Below are 25,202 nucleotides of genomic sequence, written 5' to 3' on the forward strand. Positions count from 1 at the left end.
GAAAGGGGAAGAGAAAGAACAAAAAACAGAGACACAAAGACAAACAGATAGATAGATAGAGTGGGAGAGAGAGAGAGAGAGAGTGTGTGTGTGTGTGTGTGTGTGTCTGCGCACACAACTTGGACAACAGCCAGTATTAGAGGAAATGTCACCCCCTAGTGGCAAGCACTATAAACCTCAAGAGGATATCCATAGCCCAAATTTGAGTGGCATCTCGAAACATGCGGAAGGAAGAGAGGATTGGACAAAGTATAAAAGCTAGCGAAAGACAGCAGAGAGGATGAGCTCTTTAACTTAAGGCAGGATGATTTTTGGAAGAAATGGAGATAGGAAATTGATAGGATGTAGAATGGGGGAGTGGTTAGCAGGGAGGAGAAACATACAATATAGTACATGCAGTTTCCAGTGTTACCTAGGAAAGGATCACACTTACGGACATACGACACCCGAAACCTCTGCGGGTAGGACGCCTCCCCGAGGAGCAGCCCGCGGCCGGGAAACGTGCTCATGGTGGACGCCCTCACGGTCAGCTCGTAGATGCCGTCCACCACGAGGTCACGGAGGATGTGGCTGGTGTTGTACTCCTGCATCTCGTAGGCATAGTCGGTGTTATTGACCTCGCGGTAGAAGATGGTGTAGCTGTCGATGGAGTTGTAGAAGATGAGCGGCTCCATCCAAGTGATGCGTGCGGTGTTCGGGGCGATGATCTTGACGGTGATGTTGCGGGGTGGACCAGGAGCTGAGAGACAAGGATTAGGAGGGGAGATGTAAAGCAATAAATTTCAGCTACTTCAGTCACACACAGGAATCCAGTGAAAGAACAGTTTTCAAATCATTTGTGACCCGCTACAACAAAAGGATCCTAACGTCGCCGACAGGTGAGCCGAGAAAATCGAGTTTGAAGTCAGATCATCAAAAATGCGTCAAAACTTTCAGATTTCTGTTTTTGACATAATTTTGTAGTCTAATGTATCTTCTATCATCTGCCCAAATTTCGAAGCTAAATGATTAACGGAAAGGCAAGAAAAAAGCATTTTTCTGGGCCATGATTTTCCGACTTTCAACGGAACAGAAATGTGTCCAAAGATTTGGATTTAGCGCCGCAGCTAGACTCCACCCCTAGCAACGAGGCAGTGATCTCATTGGTCAGTGCGTGGCATCCTAGTTACTGATTGGTTGTGGGTAGACCGCTGGCGCTAAGCTTGAATGAACATCGCGGAAGTTGCTAGGAGCGTACCTTCTACTGTCAAACGGTGAAAACTGTCTTGCTTCCCCTTGATCATGATAGCATGTGAAGGAAAACTTTGAAGGCAGTTTTCTTGAAAAGCTGATTTCTTAAACCACTCGACATGCGCTAATAAAATCAGCCATATCTCCGCAATCAAGAACTTTTATGAGTCATGTTATATATGACATTAAAGTGGGAGAGTAAGGGAATAATGACATGTCATTTTCAGAAAATTGTCGTCCCCCCGACTTTCGGATCCTTTTGTTGGTGCGGGTCACATATGTGTCTTCGTTGTAAAATCCTGAGCACATGCGGCTGTCTGCCACTGTTGTCAAACTATATGGAAATACCATGCACTGAACTACAATATAATGCAACCTTACTATTTTGCACACTGTCTTTGCTACTAAAAATGGGTGTACACTTGTGTCTGTCCATCTACTACAGACATATTCAGATGACAACTCTGAATACTTTAGGCACATCAACCACCACAACCACAGTACAAGTATGTTGATAGTGACTTGTACACATGCTACATTAGACCAGGGATATGTTCTTTCATTTTACTCACATCAACAGAATAGTTGACAAACGATTTGTATGACATCCTTTTGCATACATTTGTATGACTGTTGTCTGTGCTGCCATGTTCTCTTTAAAATGAAAATGTGAATAGGATTTGTACAGCAGCTCTGATTCCATTTGAAGTGCCAAACTTTTGCATTCATGATCTACACATAAGACAATAAAATTTTTGTAAAACCCTGCAAAACCACAGTAGCAGGGAACTCACTGGACATAATGACATATTACTGCACATGGCATTTATATGGCATAGTTTTTACTTTTCATGAATTTTGTGAGTCAGGTGATATTCGTGAATTGATATATCAACACGCAAAAACATGAACTCTGATCCAGACATGAATGCAACATGTACGTGTACGTACACTGTAGCATACATTTCTCAGTTCATTAACTGTACTCCACAATTGCAAATATAACCATGTGCAGAACTGTGAGAAAGTCCTGATCCATGAAAAATTAGATTCACTATTATGGCATATACAGTATATTGATCAAAATGGGGGAGGGGTGAGCATCATGAGGAAGAAGGGGGGTGGGTGAAGAAGGGGGGGTGAAGAAGGGGGGGGGTGAAGAAGGGGGGGGGGGTGTACAATTTCATGTACAGGCTAGCAATCTGACATTTTCTTACTCTTATAAAGCCAGAGGGGGGAAACTGGGTACACAAAACAAAAGAACACATAGATAACTTCAAATGCCAAGGTTCCCATCAGTGATATACATCCATCCAATCGGAACACTCACCTTGTAATTGCCCGCACGACTAAACTCATTACTTACAGCCATACATCACTTCCTACACAAGTTTTGCAGGACTTAGACCTGTCATAACATCATCTATATTGTAGTGGGATACTTTCAATAATACTACCATTATACTACCATACTACCATACCTTCTTTGCATTATAAAAAAAAAAACTAGAAATGTCACTACAGCGACTGGTGTATGCCTCCGCCATAATGCATGGTTCTCCTAATAGGTCTATAGTACAATTTCTTGACAATGTGTGATGACAGTTTCACACAATTGGCAAAATATTAAAATGACAGGTTTGCCACAAATGTGCTGAATGTTCACTTTCGTAGAACTACAAGCTTGTAGGTTCAATTGGATGAATGATTAAAACGTCAGAGTGCAGGTATTTGGGGGAACTGATGATTTTTACTTGACTTTTGACCCTTTTATAAGTTTGCATTGAGTAATTTTCAAGGTATTGAGAAAAAGTATAATATAATAATAACGGACGTACGGACGTACGGACGACCCGAAAACATAATGCCTCCGGCCACTTCATTGGCGGAGGCATAAAAAAAATGATGTGTATCCAGTTTCCTCACCTGACAAGCCATTAAGAACAACTTGAAATTACTTTCTATGTTATTACTACCTTCCTAAAGTTACACACATCCATTATCTTGTTGCAGATTACTGGATTACAAATTACCTTCCATTAATTTATTTGATCTCGCACTGGAGACCATGACCTCAAGAGGAGTATATATGACACTTCAATAGATTGACAACTAGTGACCATTGTAAGGGTTTCTGTGCTCAGTTCTGAATAGTCTGTACCTTCTGAAAGTGCTGGGGCAATGTTCAGACACACCCAAGAGAGTGGATCAGGTGTTAAGTCACATGCTACGCATATGATTTACAAGTTTGTATCTGGATGCAAAATACTGGTGTATGTGAGAGCCACAAGACTACACTGTGTTTAGAATGGAATGATATCACTATCAGCAATGTTATAATCATTATTATCATTTATTCAACCAGGTAAACAATATAGGATACATATCGTAAATGTTACAAACATGAAACAAAAACATGAATGAACATTTCAAAGGAATACACCGTACCGTACACGTTACACAAAATGAAATAAATGGAGACAACATGAGGGTCAGGGCACACAAAAGTAAAGATATTTACTATTGCCCGTAGGTGTGTGAACCCACAATATAACATGCAATTAATGCATATAGGTGAGAGTGCATTTGTAGAGATGCAGTGCACTCAAGGGTATTTACGAGGATGCAACATGCACAAGGTATAGCCAAATGCATGTTGCTCAACATTGTGAATAAAACAAAAATTGTGAATAAAACAAAAATTGTGAATAAGACCAAAGAAATCATATTCGCAGATCACTCCAGCAATAGAGCAGATACCAGTTGGACTGGTAAATATCATAGACCCTATTTACACACGGGCCGTGTCGAAAGTGCGTTTACACATAGCAGAAAGGTCGGCTGGATGCCGCCTTGAAGTCGGCTTGACCCCCCCCCTCCCCCCCACCCCCCGTTTACACATACAGTGGCTTGGCCAGTCTGCGTGGCGAGGCTTTCATGAGTCTCTTCATGTAATCAATGATTTATTTCTTTTCGCGCGGTCATCGTGTTCGATCTCGCCACTAATATAGTACGGACGCGTTGTCTTCATAGCTATGAAGTTTGATGATGTTATGGAGCTCATACAAAGTAAACAATACAAACCTTACAAGTTACGCAAATGCAACAAACAAACAAAGGATACAGAATGACTGACTAAGCAGAAAACTCAACAACGCAGTCCAGGACTTCAGTGAAGCAAAATTAATCACAAAACAAAAGCACTTATTTGATTATCTGTACGAGTAGTTGGTCATACAGCGTTCAGATTTCTGACGAGTAATACCGAGGTCAACAAATTCACAAATGATGACGTATCCGCACTATTGCACAAGCCCATGATGATCATCTGACTCTCGAAAATCAGTGTCAGTCTGCTTTGTGTTTACACATACGTGAAAGCGGCGTGAGGCCGGCCTCATGCCAGCGTCACTCGTACATGTAAATGGGGTCATAGCAACATTTGAGAATCTAGGAGAAAACTCACCACCACAAATGACCTTCAGTAGTCTTAAATCACAAAGATCCTTATCATGAAGAAATTCCCGTATAAAAAGTCAATGTTTGATTTGAGCGGAAAAAGGGGAGAGTCTTATAATGTATCTCGGTGAAACTACATTCAATGAACTTTCCAGGAGCACGCACCAGCACAAGAAGATTCATGAAGAGTTGGGAGGAACATGAAATCAGAGGCCAAAGATGTTTCAAGAGAGCTCCAAAGTCATACCATGCAGAGTTTCATCAACCTAGAATCCTGCGGGATGCAAAGTGACATTTGGCTCCAGCGAAATGTCTCTCTGCTCATCCTTCCACAATGTCACGACTTGATCTGGGGAGTTAGAGGAGGTGCCTAAGTCTTCTTAAAAGGAGCGGGGGATGAGAGGGAGCATGAGGCGAGGCGTGAAACTCTCACACCTTCATCCAGGCAGGTACATTGACCCCGTTCCATCAGCCCTGCTGACTGGCAGGAAATGGGTTGCTAATAGTCTCCCCTCAGACTTAGTGGAGCCAAAACAGGCTAACTAGCCTCCCCCCCCCCTTTCTTCCTACACCACGTGCAACAACAAGTGGACATCCAGTCAGAGTCCCCTGGAGAAACATGGGTGCAGATTCCAGGAAAACACGACCTGTAAATAATGTGTGATAGACAATATGACCACTGTAAAAGTGGCAATTTGCATTGTGCGGAAATTTTGGTAATTAAGTAATGTTCAGTAATTAATGTACTTGATTCCCCAGTACTAAAAACACCCGAAATCCATCTCACCCAGCTGAGCGCGAACAATTACTGATGTAAAAATATCCATTTCAAGCACAAAGAATTCCTCTGACAGTCACAAAGGCTCCAACCCCGACAGCATATCTTTATCTGGAGATTCACCCACCTGAACCCCCTAGCAAACTAGAGACTCTGATCACGTAGACATGAGCACAAAATTATGTGTGCATGGCATATATCACAAGCACGAAGTATAACGTCCCTTGTGAACGGTGTCTATGCTCTCTGTTGCTATCTTAGTCCTGTTTTTTGAACATATACAACAAAAACTCTCAATTTTACATGGGAAACACACAGCTAAAATGGGAGAAATTCAACCTCAAACAGGAGAATGGGAGATTTTACACAAATGGCTTCCATGTGAGAAATCTCCTGCCAAAAGCAGGAGAATTGGAGTCTCTGCAGTCACTGGAGGTGTGTGTGAAGGATGTCCTTCAAAATCATACCGGATTGGTAAAATCTAATCCTTACTCGTAGATCTGCAAATGATGCTGAATTAGTGTTTCTTAGAATGCTTGTCACTTTGTGATATATATATATATCTATATCTATCTATATATATATATATATCTATCTATCTATCTATCTATCTATATATATATATATATATATATATATATATATATATATATATATATATATATATATATATATATATATATATGTTTATATGCACTCATGAATTTGAATATAACAGAATTTCTCCATTGCTGCTGAAATTTGTCTCACGACATAACAGGTCCCACCCTTTCACTCATGGTAAATTGTGAAAATAAAGTTGAAAAAATGTACAATTCTTTCATCTAAAAGATTCTCAGGCATTGTACCAGAGCCTACAGACCTTGTATACCTTGTATTAATATACAAAATCCAAATGATGCTTAAACCATTGGTATGACATGAAATTATTGCAAAGCATAAATTCATATGATGTTTTAATATATGAGCATTCAGACGCAGAAAAATATCCTATATCCGTACGCAAACTCTCTAGACTGAAAGGTGAGAAGGGAAGACTGGTCCTACAGCTAGGTGCCTAGACTCTGTATGTTTTCTGCTAATTGGCAAGTCCTGGTGGTCAATCAAAGGTACAGTATTCCCTGTCAGCCGGCAGACTCCACAGTGGGACAGGCCAGGGGGAAAAATTTGGAAGGAAACACTCCACAATCCACTTAGCTCAGCTGCTAATCCAATTTTGCATGCTTTGCTGTCATCACATGAGGGAGGAGGGACTGGGCATAACATGGCCAATTTTTTTGAAGCCATGAATTTGTGTAATTGCTCCCTATAGCTTGCTTTTGTTTTGATCAGACATCACAGGAATTAATGCAGACATGTGACTAGTAGGTAACTGGGAACCTTCATTAGTGCATGATGCCGCAGACAATTATAATTTTCATGCTGAAAGACTTCGTCAGGAATCAGTCTCCCTCGACTATTATCACTTTTCCACCCTAATATCTAATAAGCACTCCCGATTCACTCATTACAGAACACACTATATATGCCCTACCACAATCTAATGTATTTCTCCATCTGCTGAAACTGGATTGTTGTGTGCATGGGCAACTGAACTGGTCATTTGGAACAGCGGAACTACTGTTGACCATTGAGTTGTCTGGACGTAAGTGATCATGGGGCTGTGATTTGGGGATCGGGACCTGGTCCCACATGTGGGATGGGGTTGCTTGACACCTCCACACAAGCTCTATCCTGCTCTGGTCCACTTTCAGCTACCATTTAGTACCTGTTGCCTTTTTAGTGGGAAGGGAGTTAGGGGTTAATCTCTAACAAATGGACTAATATTCAAGTCGTACAGGAAAATCAAGTATTCTCCACTCACATCACGCCACAGAAACCAGAACAAGATCTGGGGTAATGGGCTACACTGTGTATATGGGAGCTCTACAATTCTAAACTAAAACTGTGCCCATGGAGAATTTGTCATTATGACTATGATTTCCTGGCCCCCTACCATACTTCTTCCTTAATTTTCTTTTCACAATCTGATATCATATTTCATCCAGTGCTTGACAGGATCACTTCTTAGTCCTAATCAGTATCAGCAAGGAAAAAAGAAGTTAATTCTCAGTGTGGATGCATTGTTTGCCGATAATCTGCATGCTGGAGTAATTTCTTCACCAGTTAGCACAGATATGTCTACAAAATAATTGTTAATAAAAAGAGATTACCTAATCCCATAATCCTGTGTATCACCACAACCTCCTTGTGTGGACTAAGGCACATTGCTACACTTTAATAGTGGGTTTGCTAATCTACAACCAGGTCAAGTTTGTGTGAGTTTACTGAATGCTGACAAAGAAAGATTGGCAATCTATTTACAGCTAAGTGTCCGGGCACATGAAGAATTAACAATCTTACGATGCATCATAATAACAAACGGACCCAATGGAATAATATCAAGTTACATATGTACAATTTGTAACTCACACATAAAAATGATACTAAATCATAATGCCTTCATGGACAGTTCTGCAGAACACGGACAGTTCTGCAGAACATTAACAGTCATTAACAGGTCAGGTTGCCAAACATATCCTATATGTTTGGGGGGGGGGGGGAATCAAATCTACAGATAAAGCTTTAACAGTCTATCTTCATTCATCTTCGGCAATCATAATCAATGCCATAATACCATCATAATCAATATCTGTATCATATGGAATTATCATTTGATCGTACCCTCACAGGTTTGAGAAAATTCTGGCAGTACACCTTGGCCCGAATTCTCAAAGGTGGAATAACTTTATTACACCGCTTATTCCGCTGATTTATTACGCCTCTTATGCAAATCAGGCCCTCGTGACGTAAAATGACGTGATTTATTCCCCGGAATCTATTCTCATAGGTAGAATAACTTATTCCCCGGAATAACTATTCCGCGGAATAGTTATTCCAGCTTTGAGAATTCGCGGCCCTTGAGTCAGGATTATGCATAACATTTAAGTTTATTCATAAAATACAATTGTACTTTGTACCAAAATAAAAGGATGTTAAAAAGGGGATGGAGAGTGATGCAACATTTGACTCCTCTGTTGATGACATCAGTAAATCTGGACAGGTGTGAATTTTGACAGCTCCAAAGAAGAATATGCCAGAGAATGCTGCGTAAGGAAATCAGTATGAATACATTCATGACTAATTGAATAAATTAAGGATGGCTACCCATCGAAGACAGTTTGCTGTAAGATTTCATTATGACTGCTTTGATCTCAAGAGGGCTTGCCCAAAATGATCCTTACTCAAGACCAGTAGCCATAATAACTGCCACCACACAACCCAATGTGATAAATGACTACATTAAATTTCTTGACTGACACTTCTATTTGACAAACTGTTGCTGCATCAAAAGCACTAAATTTTATCCCTCGCATGGCACTGCTTCACGATGTCACTATTATGGCATAATGACATGTCTTTTTATGTCAAAATATGCACGGTTTTTATTCACCTTGGTATGAGACCCCCACACTCACCCCACTAATTTTGTATTTACTTCAAAAGATAATGAAGTAAAACTTAAATTGGCAGAAAGATAACTGTCACAGGAGTCTATACTCCCTAAAGCAAATTGTCCATTTTATGTTGACTAATGAGACTGAAACTGCTAACATCTATTCATGGACATCTGTAAAATAACCAGTGCTGGCCTCGTTTGCTCATTAATAATTTTCCTACATGTATGTGGATACACAGACTTGCACGTTGAATCTTCTCGTCTCAACCGATTCCTCTGTGTCAATGTCACAGAGACAAGTATCGCTTCAACCCTTCATAGATCAGCACCTTGAGGTTTCTTGCATTGCTAACCATGCTCTACCCATGGAGGAAGTACCAACTTTTACACGATCTTATACAAGTTTAGACAAATTGATGGTGCATTTACAGAGATTACTGTATACATAATGTATTGTTGTATATTTAGAGTTGTTTCATTCTCACAGATTTGAGTGTCAACTGATATTTGCAACATAAACAATTTGCCCCTAAAAAAATTGTTAATATGACAAATTGTGTTTATCATCCCTTAAGTTGTTTGATTTTGTGAGAAATGTGCAAATATTTCCACACACACACACAAAAAAAAACTAGTTTTACAGAAGTGTGTTACAGAAGAATGACATTTACCTGGCAAAAAAGAAAAAGAATTTTAAAAACACACATTATTAACCCATACATAATACACACACCCACTCACCCACACACACAAACACACTCACACACACACACACACACACATTCAAGGGTGACCGAGGGCAGTTGGGTGTCAAAGGGTTACAGTCCTGTCCAGAAGAGTACAAAGTTTCATCTTGGATGATTTACAACCTCTTCAATAGACCTGCAGAAGCAGAGAGTAGGTATAAACCGAAAAGTAGATTGCTGGACTGAAACTTGAACTGGTCATAAATCTATCACAATTCACAAACTTTCATAAACACTTTATTTATACATCATATAAGTGACCAAGTCTTGAATGATTATCTCTATTCAAAAAGGAAGCGACAAGCGACAACAATTTTAAAGCAAAATTATTTGAGTCAAACTAAACACTGTCTTAGTATGGATTTGTTGGATGGTTCTAGGGCAATTACTCCCTGAACAATTACCCCAGACCCTTCCCTTGACCCTTAACCTAACCCTAATCCTTACCCTGAACCTAATCCTAAACCTAACCCAAAATCTAACCCTAAACCTAACCCAATATCTAACCCTTAACCTAAACATAATCTTTACTATAACCTTATCCCTAACTAGTATTTACTGGGGTGGGGGGAGGGGGGCAATTGCCCTGATTGTTTGAATCTACCATAATCTAATATGATGCTCTTGCATATATGTGAAAGAATAGCCTCTACTGTTTTTAATATACCATAATATAAAATGATGTTAAAGGATATATAAGTGTTATGTATCAAACATATCAATACAACAAATCAATTCATACTGATTCAGACGCACAAGACTGATGTGACATATATCCACATGGAATATCAATACAATTCTCTTATCTGGTTGGTGGGGGAGGGGGTAGTATTATCCATTATTAAAGACTAGGAAAATATTGGAGAGAAAGAAGGAGGTGGGGGGTCTTCGAAAAACATAAGGAAGCATGGTCAGTCACAAGCCTGTGATGCTAGCAAGGGGAAACATACAGTGTACGACACATCCTAGCCAGAAGGAGGAGGTCTGGACACTGAGTAGTGCCTGACACCTTTGGCCTGGCTACGCTCTTCCCCCACCTCCCCACCCTACCCCCTACCCCCCACCCCCCCCCCAAAAAAAAAAAAAAAAAAAAATATGGCATTAGTGCCTCGTTTGCAGGAAGTACTGCATTACATAGTGGATTAGTTCTCTTGCCAATTGCTATTGTATTGTCTGAATCTCACTACCGGATATACAATGCACCTTACACTTCAACCTTTTGCGGCTTGAATTTTGTATATGATACTAATCCACAGGGGAGGAGTGATATTTCCAAAAAGACAGGAAAAACAAGTTACAAGGTCAACTCAATAGTTGTGATTGATGGTGATGAATGCCTCTGGAAAAGTGTTCCATGGAGAGAAAAAGAGCACCTCCTCTTCAATTTTTCACTTTGGAATATTTTGAAACATGGGGATTAAGCAGCTGTTCACATTTGACCCAAAAAAAAAAAGAAATTCCCTTATTCACAAAGAAAAAAAATGCACAAAAGAGACAGGTGTACAATTCGTTGGCTAACAAATTCTCACTTTGGAGAGGAAATTCAAATAGGACGATGAATAATTAAATGGTAAGGTATCGCATGAGCCAATAACTTTTAGAAAATTCTCATAACATGATAGGGGAACCATAAAATGAGACCTCCAAGTTTGTGTCTGACTTTATTCAGTTCATTACAGTCCACTTGGTGTGGCATTAAACTTTAAAGGAATACTTGTGATATGCTGCTTTGTATGAAATCAGAAAAATCATAGGAGATTTAGGAAAATTTGGGAAAACAATCTGACATATGAAAGAAGTTATGAATCGTAAAAGTTTAGAGAGTATCAATGGTAAGACAAATTGGCAGCACTGTGTGATACTGGTATCTCCAGCTGTCCATTAGGTTTATACACAAATATTCACCAATATTAATTTCTCTCTCCCCCACTCCCATCCCAACCCCCACCCCCTCAAAAAAAAAACTGAAACGTCCTATTTTCTAAGTCATTCACTTGTCTGCTTCTTTGATTATTCTACTTTCATACCAAGCAATACTAGGTTGGACTTGCCCTTGAAAATTGATGGGCTCCAATATATATGCACTGAGTTGTGCACTCTGGATGTGGTACGAGTACACTTGGCAACGAGGAATTATCATCGGTTCCACGAATTTCGGATGCAGTTCTCGTTATTGCCGTTGTTGTAACTCCTGCTTGCGTTGTCAACAACAGTTACCAAGAATGAATCCAAAGTTGTGGGATCAGTCGATGAGCAAGAAGTTATGAGTCATTTTTTTTTTTTACATGAATGATCACCACACAAAATGAATCATTCCTTCCAACCCACTTGGAAAATACCATTTCTGTCATATTGGAACCACAAAACAATAATCACATGTACTTCTTGGATTTCTGCTTTACATCAGCAAACCTCAGCCAACACTTTGCACGCAGGTGTAAGCATTGTGCTTCATTCTCATATATCTTCAATGATTACTGTTCTGAAGGATGTGGTTTAAACAAAATATACAAACAGGATTTCATGTGCATTATTTGAACAATGTTCCTAATAAAAAACAAAAACAAAACAAAAATCAAAGCGAAATGGTTTCCCATGCTGCCATTGTCTCTGATATTGTGTAAAATTAAAGCTATGAAAAACCTGCTGGGTACCACCTTATTGCCATATTATTGACTGTTTGAATACAGAGAGAAAGTTAGTGAAAAACCGAATTTGCCACACTATCTTTGACTGCAAATAGTAAGCAAATAATCAACGTTGGTGAAGGTGATGGGACAAACTATCACTTCCTCGGCGATCCGGATGTAGCTATCTTTCCGAAGCGCAGCTGAGGAAAAATAGCGTACACATTCCGTGCAACGTACTTTTATTTTGCGCGTACTCATCTCGCGTTAGGACTGTATGGACTGTAGAGATCAGCGAAACAAAAGGGACTATCAACATAGAGTGCAACAAACTTTTTTTTCTCAGGTGATGTGATGGGCAAAACTACGCTTAATCACGTGATCAGCTCTTGACCAATCCTATAGCAAGATTCTTAGTATGTGGAATATAATGTTAAATAATGTAATAATGAATACAGTCTGTTTATTCAGGATAGCATCTTCAGTGTTGCCACTGCTCCATCACAGGGTCCTGCCAATATCATTACCCTAGCACTGTCAGGTACTCATCTACACCTGTGTATACACCTGGGCGGAGAGGGACGTGGTTGGTGAATACATCTTGTCCAGGGATGTAAGCACTGGGCTGGATTAGAACTCGGGTCCTCCAATAGACCGGTTTACTAATGATATGTATAATGACGTCAACCCCACGCGACCCTAGTGATTGTAACTAAGTCGGGCAAGCGAAATAAGCGCGGACGCGCGCGCCACACTGTTTTTGCATTCACGCGTGTATTGTCTACGATCATTACTCGCTGCGGATAATCGACAACTTTTGTTTGCTATAATCTTGCTTTGAGATGGCGTCAGCTTCAAGTTCTAGCCAAAGTTCGAGTAAGCCATAGAAGAATTGGACAGTTAAGGAATTAACTGAGTATTTTAGGGATATAGGTGTGAGCACAAGCGGCTACAACAATGAGAAACTCATCGAACTAGTGCAACTGCCGTAGCCGATTTGGATTTGCCCGTCGATCTCGACCTCTCCCTGGCGGACCACCGGCCGGTCACTGGAGGAGAAGCTCGCTAAGCCTCTGGTAGGCTGCTCGTTCTCCGACCCTAACAAGCTCGCTGGGTTTACATCCAACTTCGAGAGTATTCCAGATTTTGGACTCTTTGACGTGTTCAACTACCTGATCATCAATTGGACTGACTATGACTGGAAACGCTAAAGGGATACAAGTCATTTGAGGACTACCGTCTTTTCGCGGATGGGAGTGTTTCAAGCCTGAAGTTCAATGAGGTTTCAGACACGAGCCCTCTTCCTGTTATCCTTAGTGAGGTTAGGCCGACCGGACATACCTCAACAAACCAACGTACCAGACCTGGGTCGTGATGAATAAGTCAACAGGGGAAATAAATGTTGCCTACTGCGAATGTCAAGGAGGTTAGGTCTATCATTGTTTTTCTTTTTAATTCTAGGTCTAGGCCTACGTGTAGATCTACGGTACTCTAGATCTAGTCTAGATCTATATAGGGCTAGGGCTAGGGCTAACTGTTATCGTTAATAGAAAAATAGGTCAAAATCGTCATTTTATTTCATGAGGTCTAATCAGTCTGAGTCTAACTTTAAAGATAAACAAATCCTTGGAAACATATCGATTATGACAGATTCGTTGTCTAGTTTAGATTTCACAATCAATCATAATGCTTAAAATCATTTAAGTTTGAAGTGATGCGGTCATACTGTTGTATGTTCCGTAGCAGCAGTGTTTTCCACCCATTTTCAGAACTACTGAAGACAAAATCGAAGCCAAAATTCAATAAAATCGAAACTATAGTCCAAACTGCGTTTGATCACAGCAGAATTTTCCCTCACCTAAGGTTGGGAATTGATTTAGAGCCACACGAAATGCCAGGAGGTAAAATCGAAGTTGATGCATCGCACACATGTACACAACATACACGTAAGTCTACATGTGGGGACTTGTCGGGGACGGCTGCAGCAGCCGACGTTGCAGGCTCGCATCCTTTGTTTGCCCGAGGTTGCGGCCGTGTGCAAAATTAAAGATCTGTGCATACATTAGTAAACCGGCCTATTGGGAGTCAGGAGTCTCATCAATTATGTCACAGCACCCCCACTTATGAAATAATCCTTTTTGGATACAAATTACTGGCATTTCTTCACAAATATCTGGATCATGACAGCATATTTTTCAAAACTTGTGGATACTCAAGAGTTTCTTCATCCATTTGCACATCATTATTGTGTCATTCATTTTCATGTGCATGTTTGTTTGAGGATTTTTGTATTTCATAAGTTATTTCTTCTACTGCGCCTTGAGCATGTTAGCTTAAAGCTATGTGGAATTGGCACATTATAAGTACCCTGTATTATTATTATTATTATTATTATTATTATTATCAGTATTATTATTATTATTATTATTATCATGAAAAGCACTCAGCATCAGCAAAGTTTTAAAACTTTTGACATTGAGCTACCAAAGCGTTAAACAGTGTTATCAAAACTAATTTTTAAACACATCTGTGACTCCAAATGATCATTGTGCTAACAAATTGAAGACTACACGTACATACTACATACAACCACATCCAATGATTCAGCTCCACTCAATGATTTATGCTGCACAGAACTAGTCACCAAACAGCTGAACCCAAAAATTTTGTGAAAGGGAATGCCAAGTGGTGGCACAGTGCCCTCTTTGTCCAAAAGATATATAGTCTGGGGCTTTGATCATATTATTCATCATTTTACTACAAAATCTTATTCATTATTTTACTACAAACAGTGGTTGGAGTGCACAAAACTGATCACAACAGCTGAACCTGAAACTGCAGTCAAGGAAAGCACTGGTAAGTGGCATGGCGCCCTCTCTGTTTATAGGCATACTTTGCTGCAGACAGTGATTGCACCGCTCAAAATTGGTCACAACAGCTGAACCTGAAACTCACCAAGGGGAGCACCGATTAGTAGAATGGCGCCCTCTTTGTTTAAAGGCATAGAGTCAGACAGTGGTTACACTTCACAAAATTGGTCACAATAGCTAAACCCATGAGATCTCATACCTGAAAATAATTTTCCATAGACACAAAAATATAAAAAAAACAAAACAAAACATATATTATATAAAACGTACAAAAGATTCAGTGTCTTTGGTGTCTTATATCTATGCAACCTCATTTTACTCCAGTCCTGAAATTTGAAAAGGGGATTTTTCTACTCAAACTCTGCTCAAAAGTCCTTAAAGAATGACTATGGCTTCACCACTCTCAAAATCTCATGTTTTCTACTAAATTTTGCACTGAAGCAAATATAGTCCCCCTGAATTCTAACGAGAAGGCTTCAAGCCTCCACACACGTTGAATTACTACAGGGATACACCCTCATCAACCACACCTTATTAGTTTTGGACAGGCTTGTATGGCCTTTTTATCCAGATTTGATTTTAGCATCTTTGATTGTGGAAAGTGAAAGGTTTGTGACCTGATGGGAAAACACTGATGAGTGGCTTGGCGCCCTCTTTGTTCAAAGGCATGCAGTCTTGGAATTTGACAATATTCACCTGCTCAATACAGAAAGACACTAACAAAATGACTGCATTCACACTACACATGTTTATTCTGAAAGAAGGATTAAACTGTGCCTAAGGCTGTCCAGAAGAAATATGAAAATTCACTGTTTTAATTATTGGCTTCTTTATCACTGTGGAAATACTGCTGCATATTTGGAGTTACTAACATGACTCACAGAAAGTACGAAAATAAGTTGCACTTTCCAAATTTGATAAAACCTCTTCACAGGGTTCTACAGGAGAAGGTGAAATGTAAAAAGTGTAGGCATGATGCATGACAGACCACACACAATGGATGACAAATGACGAATGATTGAAATGGCTCACTTGACCCTAGTGCTCAGGTGAGTTAAACAAAAGCCCAACAATGCATATTTTCTCCTTACCTGTAACGTCAGTTTTCTCAACAAGCTCTGTACTGGTGGTGCCCTCTCCAGCACTGGTGGAGGCAGAAACCTTGATCTTATACTGTGTGAAAATGTCTGCAGGAGAATATACAAATGACATACAAGGAGAATATACAAGTGATATGGCTCATTCAAGATTTTATTGTCATTGCATATGATAACCCTACTACATATCGACCGCCCTCATTGAAACCGACCGCGTAAGTATTGGCGCACAGAACGCTTAGTACGCACTTCACTGCGTGCAGAGCACATAAATATGGATTGGCTTTGACTGCTGATGAGGATGAATGGGAAAACGCGAAAATTCACTGTTCATTAATGGTTTTAATCAAGGACAAAATTTCGAATGAATATTTTTACCGAATCGTAACGTAATGTCTAGGAAGTTTCCAAAAGCTTCTCACAACACGGTGTTCAATACAACTCGGTTTGCGTGCATTGTCAATGCAAAAACAGCGGTCGATCTCAATAAGGAGCGTTACCGTGGGGAGCTGAAATGAGGCCACGCAAGTTCGACGGCGATATTTTTGCACTGAAACTTCGAATCGAAAAGGGAACAACGGCATTTGATAGAGCTGGATTTTCTCAATCACGTAGGTCAAGTTTTTTACGTGAATTTCAGTGTTAAATATTCTTATCAAGCAAGTAAACATTAGGCGGTCGATGAGTAGTAGGTCCAACCATACATATCAACAATACGAAGGTATTAATGCATAAGAAATAGTTGTCCTGTTCAAAGACGAAGAAAGACCCATATATGAAGCATGGTTTCGAGAACCGTTACCTAGCATCATTATTGCTATTACTGTAGAAACACAGACAAACAGATCAACATATACAGACTGACAAATAGATATAAGGATAGATAGATAAACATACAGGCAGACAGATTGAGATAGATATATGGTTGGGCACAAAGATAGTCAGACAAGAAAATATACCGATTGATTAATTGATTGACTGATGAATGCTGAATAGATTAATGTATATGAGAGCAGAAAAAGATAATCGGGAATTGATAAACAAAAAAATGGAGGTGGGCAAAAAAGAAAAGAGGTACCAGATATTGTAAAACCAGAAATTTTGTGGGCATGAAACTTTTGTAAATTTCACAAGGACCCAAGATTTGCGGTGGTAAAATGCACATGAACGTTCTTATCTACACAAAGCACAAAGCCAATGGAGATTTGCAAAAGTTTCACACCGCAAAATAGGCCGTCAGCTCTAATCGAGAAAGTTTCACGCCGTCAATATATCTGATTCTACAGTTTACAACTTTATTGGTAGGTAGAAGGAAAGGTGTATTGACAGCCAGTAGACCAAGTTGAGATAGGAAATGAGTGTACATGCAAACACCAGTGGTGTGCCTACCCAGGTCAGTGAAGAGATGGTGCTGTTGGAAGACTTTGAACCTTCTCCACGAGGACGCCCCCTGGCGCTTGATGTAGGCATAGTAGAACACAATCTTGCCATTCTCCTGGTTGGGCTTGTTCCAGAACACCTGGAGGCTGGTCGGGTTCTTCCCCACAAGGGTTACACCATGGGGAGGACCAGGAGCTGTATACGAGACACAGAACGAGGCATAAACAGTACATAGGAAAAATCAAACTCTAATCATCAACACTTTCTAATTGAATTGTATTGAATTGAATTGAACTGAGCTGAATTGAATTGAGTATATTATTGTCCACAAATAAAGACTATAGGAATATTCTTTCCACCATTGCTACAGACAAGAAATATCTATACACAAATAACAATCATTTAAAGAACACCGTATCCATTACACACACTACAGAGAATATCTGACAAACAAAAATCTTTTAGTATAATTGTACAGAAAATTATAAATAATGACTACATTGTAATATTCATAATTTATCTTGTATATCATTCAACTTAATTAGGTAATTTAAAGAAATTCCATAATCACAATAACATCAAATATAATCTCCACAGAGAAGTTACAAACATTAAAATACAACAAAATTCACACACCCGGATTTAGACTGTGATTGAAATTGAAATTATTATTGAATTTAATGCCATTAACTGACCAAAATTTTGAAAGAAGGTTCCAGTCTACGCTTTGTCTAGATGAGATGACAAAATCACAAACTGTTTGAGGGCTGACTATGTAACTTGCCCTTCAACATTTTTCCAAGTTGTCAGGACAAACAAACAAACAAAAAATCAAAAGAAAAAGAAAAACATATCAATATACACTAGCACATTAGTCATTATAGATGTGAAGTACAATGACACAGTGTTACTGATCAAATTTCTTCCTTTTGACTTTCTCAAACATGATTAACACATGCTGCTTTGTTTGGAACAGCCTTGCATACACAGAGGAGATCTCTCCAGTTGCACGCACACTCTTCATAGGCAGAAAGGAAAGCCTGTCTGCTGCCATCTCTTGGTCAATGAGAGAGAAAAGTCTGTGACACTCTGGACTACTGAGTGTGCTCTGTCAATCAAACAACCACAGATTGGCCAACTGAGCAATACGATTACATGCTAGAACTGCCCAATTAAAAAAAAAAACAAGTTAACACAGTGACACACCATATTAGGTCATAAAACTCATATGATGAGATTATTTTACCAACAGTTTATTTTCTTCCAACAAAAATATATTCTAGTTGCCAGAAAACTGACTGCCATTAACATTTGGCCATATTTACCCTCAGTTTACCTTTTTCCCCCTAGCCCAATTATAATGAGGGAAAAATAACCAAAAAGAAAAAAAGTCAAAAACTATATTTCAGTCCCGAATCATGTGAAAGCGGATCCTCGATACATGTATGCGATTATAAAAAAATAAAAAGAGACATGTACAATGAACTCAGTTGAATACACAATAATTGTGACATTAAGGATACAGCGACATTATCTGCAGTTGGGAAAAAGAAAAAAAACCAACAACAGCAGCAACCATAAGTGCTAGTTAGCCAGGCACATATCTACATTGGTGGATTGTTGACAAACAATGTCTACAGCTATGTCTTCTTACACTGAAATATTTCTCATCCGTGACGTGGAATACACACAAATATAAACTAGAAATGTCGCTATGGTGACTGATGCCTCCGCTATAATGCCTGATTCTCCCAATAGGTGTATAGTACAATGTCTTCACAATGTGTGATGACAGTTTCACATAACTGGCAAAATCAAAATGACAGGTTTGTCAGAAATATCTTGAATATCTTGAAAAGAGTGTAATTACAGTAGAAAATAGATTTTTTTTTTTTTGCATTTAAACCTGGCTTTGACCCTTAACCTTTGACCTTTGACATTCTGGCAGGAAATTTCCAAGAGAATCTCCATTATACATGTATATCAAGTTTTGAAAATAATAATGCAAGCATTGCATACTAGTATATGAGGGAAATAGTAAAATTTTAACGAGTTGACCTTGACCTTTGACCACTGACTATTGACCCGTGACCCCTAAATTCCCTAGATAATCCCTGCCAGTCAGTACATGCGTATGTACCAAGTTCCATGAAGATACATTGAACCATTTGTGAGAAAAGTGAAATTGTAACATTTTCACCTAATCTTTGACCTTTTGACGGTTGACCTTATGACATGAAACTCTCTCTGGAGAATCTTTTTGCAGGAGTACATGTCTACACTAAGTTTCAAGAAAATACCTTCGGGCATTGCATGGATATGGGGGGAAATAGCAACATTTTTAGCATTTGACCTTGACCTTTTGACCTTTGACCTCATACCAATGTCACCAAAATCTACTCAACTAATTGCCCCATCATACATCATCCTTGGACCAAGTTTGGTGAAAGCTGCTTCATCCAGTTTTGAGTTATCACATAAACGGATAAATTTTAGGATTTGACCTTGATCTTTGACCTTTGACCTCTGTCCGATTTCACTAAAAAACTAATCAAGTAATTGTCCCATCATACATCATCCTCGGACAAAGTTTGGTGAAATTTGCTCGATCCAGTCTTGAGTTATCGCGTAAACGGATACAATTTCATGATTTGAACTTGACCTTTGACCTTTGGCCTTAGGCCAATTTCACCCAAAATCTAATCAAGTAATTGCCCCATCATACTTTATACATGGACCAAGTTTGGTAAAATTCCAGGCAATATTACTCAAGTTATTGCGTAAACGAATGCGAACGGTCGGACATACGGACGTACGGACGGACGGACAACCCGAAAACATAATGCCTCCAACAAACAAAACCATACATTCTGATATAATTTCCTTGTCATTCTAAAGTGTATTATGTAGGCAAAATACACATGTGGTTGTAAAATATGGAAATGGTACAAGCAAAGCATAAACACTGTATGCCTCATACAATTGAAGAATAGTAAATTATCTTACACCACATTTTCTTCTTTTGGATGCAAACAAAACAAACTTCATAATAAATATGTTAAAAACTTATTAGTTGGCAACTTTACCTCTCACCCTTGAAAGCCTACAGATTTGATAATTGATATCATTATGTGCACAAAAAGTACCATCCCCCCCCCCAAAAAAAAAAAAAAAAGAGAGAAGAAAATGAATTAAGACAATCCCTCTTTTCAACGACAAACACATTTTACCCTGCCGTTATTCAAAATAACCCAACAGCAAAGATACATGTATAGCTAGATTTCACAGGAAATGGTCTAATGACTTCAATTGTCTCCTTTCCCTCCCTATCCCCCCCCCCCCCCCCCACAACTTCAGACTGAAATCGGAACAGCAGAATGTGGCCAGAAAGATCATTCAATTTGGCACTGTTTCCCATCAAATCTTGTACGCGGAGAAAGCAGCCACAAATGGTGTAGATATCTACCGGTATTTGGTAAACTGATACAAATGTGGGACAGGGCTACCAGAGAAAAATCATCCATAATTTACAGCTGTGGTTTACACTGTACATTGCTGTTGACCATAATATCTGAAAGTGCAATCCACTCTAGATTTGTGTTGTCTGTGATGAATTGAATAAAAATATGAGTGAATAAATTTGAGTGACACCATAAACAAACAGAATGAAAGGAAATCCATTATATTGGGATGTGAAGTAACGAAGTTAGGGAACTGAAGGGCATTGTTTTGTTTTTTGTTTTTTTTTAATGAGTGCATTTTTAACAGTGCCATTAGTCACAAATACATACAAAAATTTCATGAGGTGATGATTTTTTTTTTTTTTTTGGCCCTACAAGGCTCTCATGGATGTACACATTACATAAGTCAAAAAGGGACTAACTAACAAGTATCAATAGCATCAATGTATTACAGTTTTGTTATTACCTACAAAACTGTATAATGGTCATTCTTGTGTAATTGTACCTTTATTGACCAAAAAAAGAAGAAATGTCAGTATACATACAAATGGAAGAGCTGTGATGAGATGATATCATCGTTTTATCTCATTTGCATGTAATGTGATGGTGACTGATGTCACTGTTTAATGAAAACCTAAAGCTTGAAATTTCCACTATTTTTTAAATTTTGGTGTCTTAATTCTAATGAAACATTACCATTCTGTGTTTGATTACAGCCTTGTATCTCTGAAGAAAATTTCATGAGTGAATCAATTCATGAGAGAACCAGGATATCTCATAACTGTAAAAAATATGGGAAAGCAATTGAAACAAGCAAAATGAAAATATACTTTTGTCAATGTATAGTAAAACAATAATGGCAGATTCAAAAGGTCAAATATGCAGGGTGACATCTTAGGAGAGACCAGTATACAATCATCACTTATATTGTTGTTGATATATTCTTCCTTCATGCTGTTTCTCTATTTCTAATTCTCTTTTTCTCTCTCGCTATTGATTGATCTATTTCTCTATCTATCCATCCATGTATGTATGTATGTTTACATCAATGTCTCTATATATCTGTCCTATATTTCCTTCTATCACATCAGTCAGAATACTAACATTTAACCATCTATCTCTCTCACTGAGCTGTTGCAGTTGGAGAGGGGGAATGACGGGTGAATGCTGCCAGGGATTAAGCGTGCAGCTCCTCTGAATGAATGACATCCGACGTGGATAGAGCAAACCTCTGCAGCATGTCGCCATGACAACCATGACAGACGCGAAGCAGCTGCTCTGAGATCGCAGCCCGGTTTTAGGAGACATGACACGGACCACATAAGCCGCAGCAGGCACAAGTCGGCCCCCCATCACATCTATTATATAAATCCCTTCCGGCACCTATTCACATCGATTTGTTACTACCTCTACTTAAAGGGTTATGCACGGCAGTACTTCCTCTCAGAGCCAGGAGCAAGTCAGCCCCCATCCAATCTATCATATAAATCACTTCCGGCACCTATTCACATCTATTTGTTACTACATTGTAGCTCTACTTAAAGGGATATTAATAGCAGTTGCTTACTCTCAAGGCAGCCCTAGTCACATCTACTATATAACCTCTTCCAGCACCCATTCACATTTATTTGTTGCTACATCTGCACATACTTTTGTAGGGACATGTATACATGTAGTTCACTGCTTACTCTCAGAGCAGGAGCATGTCGGCCCTGATCACATCTACAATATACTAGTAAATCCCTTCTCGCACCTATTCACACTGATTTGTTACCTTCTCTACTTACAGGGATATGCAGCAGTGCTTAATTGCAGAGCTTGTCAGGGGCTCTTATCTAAATCTTTGCCAAAAGAGCTTATAAAATGATGTTTGTTTGTTTTAAAGTCCATGGTGGATATATCATAACAATCTACAATGATCACAGCGATGCATCTTACTGCTGAATATCAGCGTGTCCTATATAAACAAAATGGTTCCAAAGTAATTTTGTTCTGTGAACCTCATTTGCACATACAAAATGCCATATGTCTTCTATGACTGTGTATTCAAAAAAGTAGAGCCTTTTGTTTTGTTGTATCTTTTTTTTGTTTTTTGTTTTTATTTTTGTTTTGTTTTTTGGTGATGGTGGCGGTGGTGGTGGTTTCCTCTAAAAATTACCAGAACTATGAGGTAACTTTTATATCCAATGATCCAATGGGGGTGCCAAAAAGGGTCCACTTTGGGGGGTAAACATCACAGTTGACCATGAAGAGAATGAGTAGTTCATAAAATTATACCATGACTCATGAGTTCATTTAGCACAGCGCCGTGTTCCAATTCCCTTTGATGCAATGTGACAGATGGTTAAACTTCTATTACACATTCAGAAACAATGGCCATATTTTCAGTTGTGAAAAGGAAAGGGGGGAAAGAGGGGTTTAATTCTCTCCCTGCTGAATACTGATATTCAAACTACAGCTAACTGTGTACCTTTTATCATCTCCACATGAGATACAGAAGATTATTGATATGGAGGACTTTTACCCGACCTGTGTGAAAAGTTCTTTCATCCAGTTGCTGTAAGTGACAATACCTGATGATCTTAGAGGTAGAATGTTTGGTTGACATAGTTTGCATGAAGATATAGTAATTTATCAGCAATACATTCATATCTAGACATCTATAGAAGATTCAAAGTTTGAGTAATACATACTTTACTATCAACCCAATGGAGAGAGAGAAGAAAAAAAATAACAAAACAAACTCCTGTATGAAACAGAATGCCCAGTCCTCCTAAACCCCTCCTCAACACAATGCAAGGGAAGATGTACAATAAACAGCCCCCACTTCTACTGGTTTAAAAGGAATAAGTGGATTGTTCCGCCCTCCCTAAACAGGGCTCCCTGTAAACAAGTCGTAATGGCTTGTTTTTGTCAGAACATGTGCCTGAGTGTCGAAGTCTGATTGGGAAGGCTGGCCTCCCATGGGCCAGTGGTAACAACACCACGGTGCTGGGCATTCCCACACTGACACGGTCCCACAGGGGTTAGTTACCAGTGCTGAAAATTACTGGCACTGATGGCATATGATCAGTACAGCACACTCGCAAACATACAAAAAGACAGAAACAAAGACACACACAGTATAAACACACAGCAACAAGTGACAAATCAACAGGCACAGCTGTACATGTATATGTTATTCACAGGTGACATAAGTTGGCCTTTTATACACTTTTTTTCCTTTTCTTTTTTCTTTTTTGCCCAACTTTTACAATCCCAATTCTCTCACTAAATCCCCAGTCACAGAGGGGCCAACTGATGTGACCTTGCTAAAGTCACTCTATCACCTGGACCTGCTACTATCTCTCAGTTTTAATCATTTTGTAAAACATTGTCGCCACCACGACAGGTGTATCGATGCAAAACTTTCACTTACTCTTCCAATGCTCACACACAAGACAGAACATGTTCTTCAGGTTTGCTTGGAACCTTCATGAATTGAGGACACACCACATTGACAACCAAACACAAAAGTCAGCATTTTCAAAGTACTCCCATCTGTCCAGTCCATCGCTAATGTCAGCAAACAATCTAAATAACCACACTGCAGGATTTCCCATACTCCAATACATCAATTGAGTTGTATGTCCTGCACTACCGTGTCAGGGTAGGGGGATACATGTATTTTAGAGCGCATTTTATTCAACAGGATATCTTTATCTCTGCATGCTTAAAGCTTGTCCACAAAAATCCTGTAATACACTGAGATTTAGAACTTTCAGCATCACAAAATAAATCTTGACCAACATACACACTTTTTCCCCCTCCAAACAGCTCTGCATGTTTGAAGCTGGTCCATAAAAATCCTGTAATACACATAGATTTAGAACTTTCTGTGTTATGAAATGAATCTTGACCCGACAAGTGAATTTTTTCCTTTCCAAATATAATCCTACCATTAAAGCTGTCCACTGGCTTTACTTGACGAAATCTTTGCCAGCATCATATACATAGTCCACACATCCTCTTCCTAGTGGGCAGCTCAGTAGGTACAGATTGGAAGACTGGGGCTT

General features: G+C 39.2%; 1 protein-coding gene across 1 annotated transcript in view; it reads right to left on the bottom strand.

The window, feature by feature from the left end:
- LOC140241351 (putative receptor-type tyrosine-protein phosphatase mosPTP-1) overlaps nucleotides 1-25,202 on the bottom strand; it is a 212,815-nt gene that overhangs the window by 73,819 nt on the left and 113,794 nt on the right. The window contains exons 9-11 of the mRNA XM_072321088.1: nucleotides 17,696-17,881; nucleotides 16,301-16,396; nucleotides 434-739 (exon numbers count right to left, since the gene is read on the bottom strand). Of these exons, the coding sequence (XP_072177189.1) occupies nucleotides 434-739; nucleotides 16,301-16,396; nucleotides 17,696-17,881 (588 nt within the window). The remainder of the gene's footprint in view (nucleotides 1-433; nucleotides 740-16,300; nucleotides 16,397-17,695; nucleotides 17,882-25,202) is intronic.

Source organism: Diadema setosum, chromosome 2, assembly GCF_964275005.1.
Source record: "Diadema setosum chromosome 2, eeDiaSeto1, whole genome shotgun sequence".
Lineage (NCBI taxonomy): Eukaryota > Metazoa > Echinodermata > Echinoidea > Diadematoida > Diadematidae > Diadema > Diadema setosum.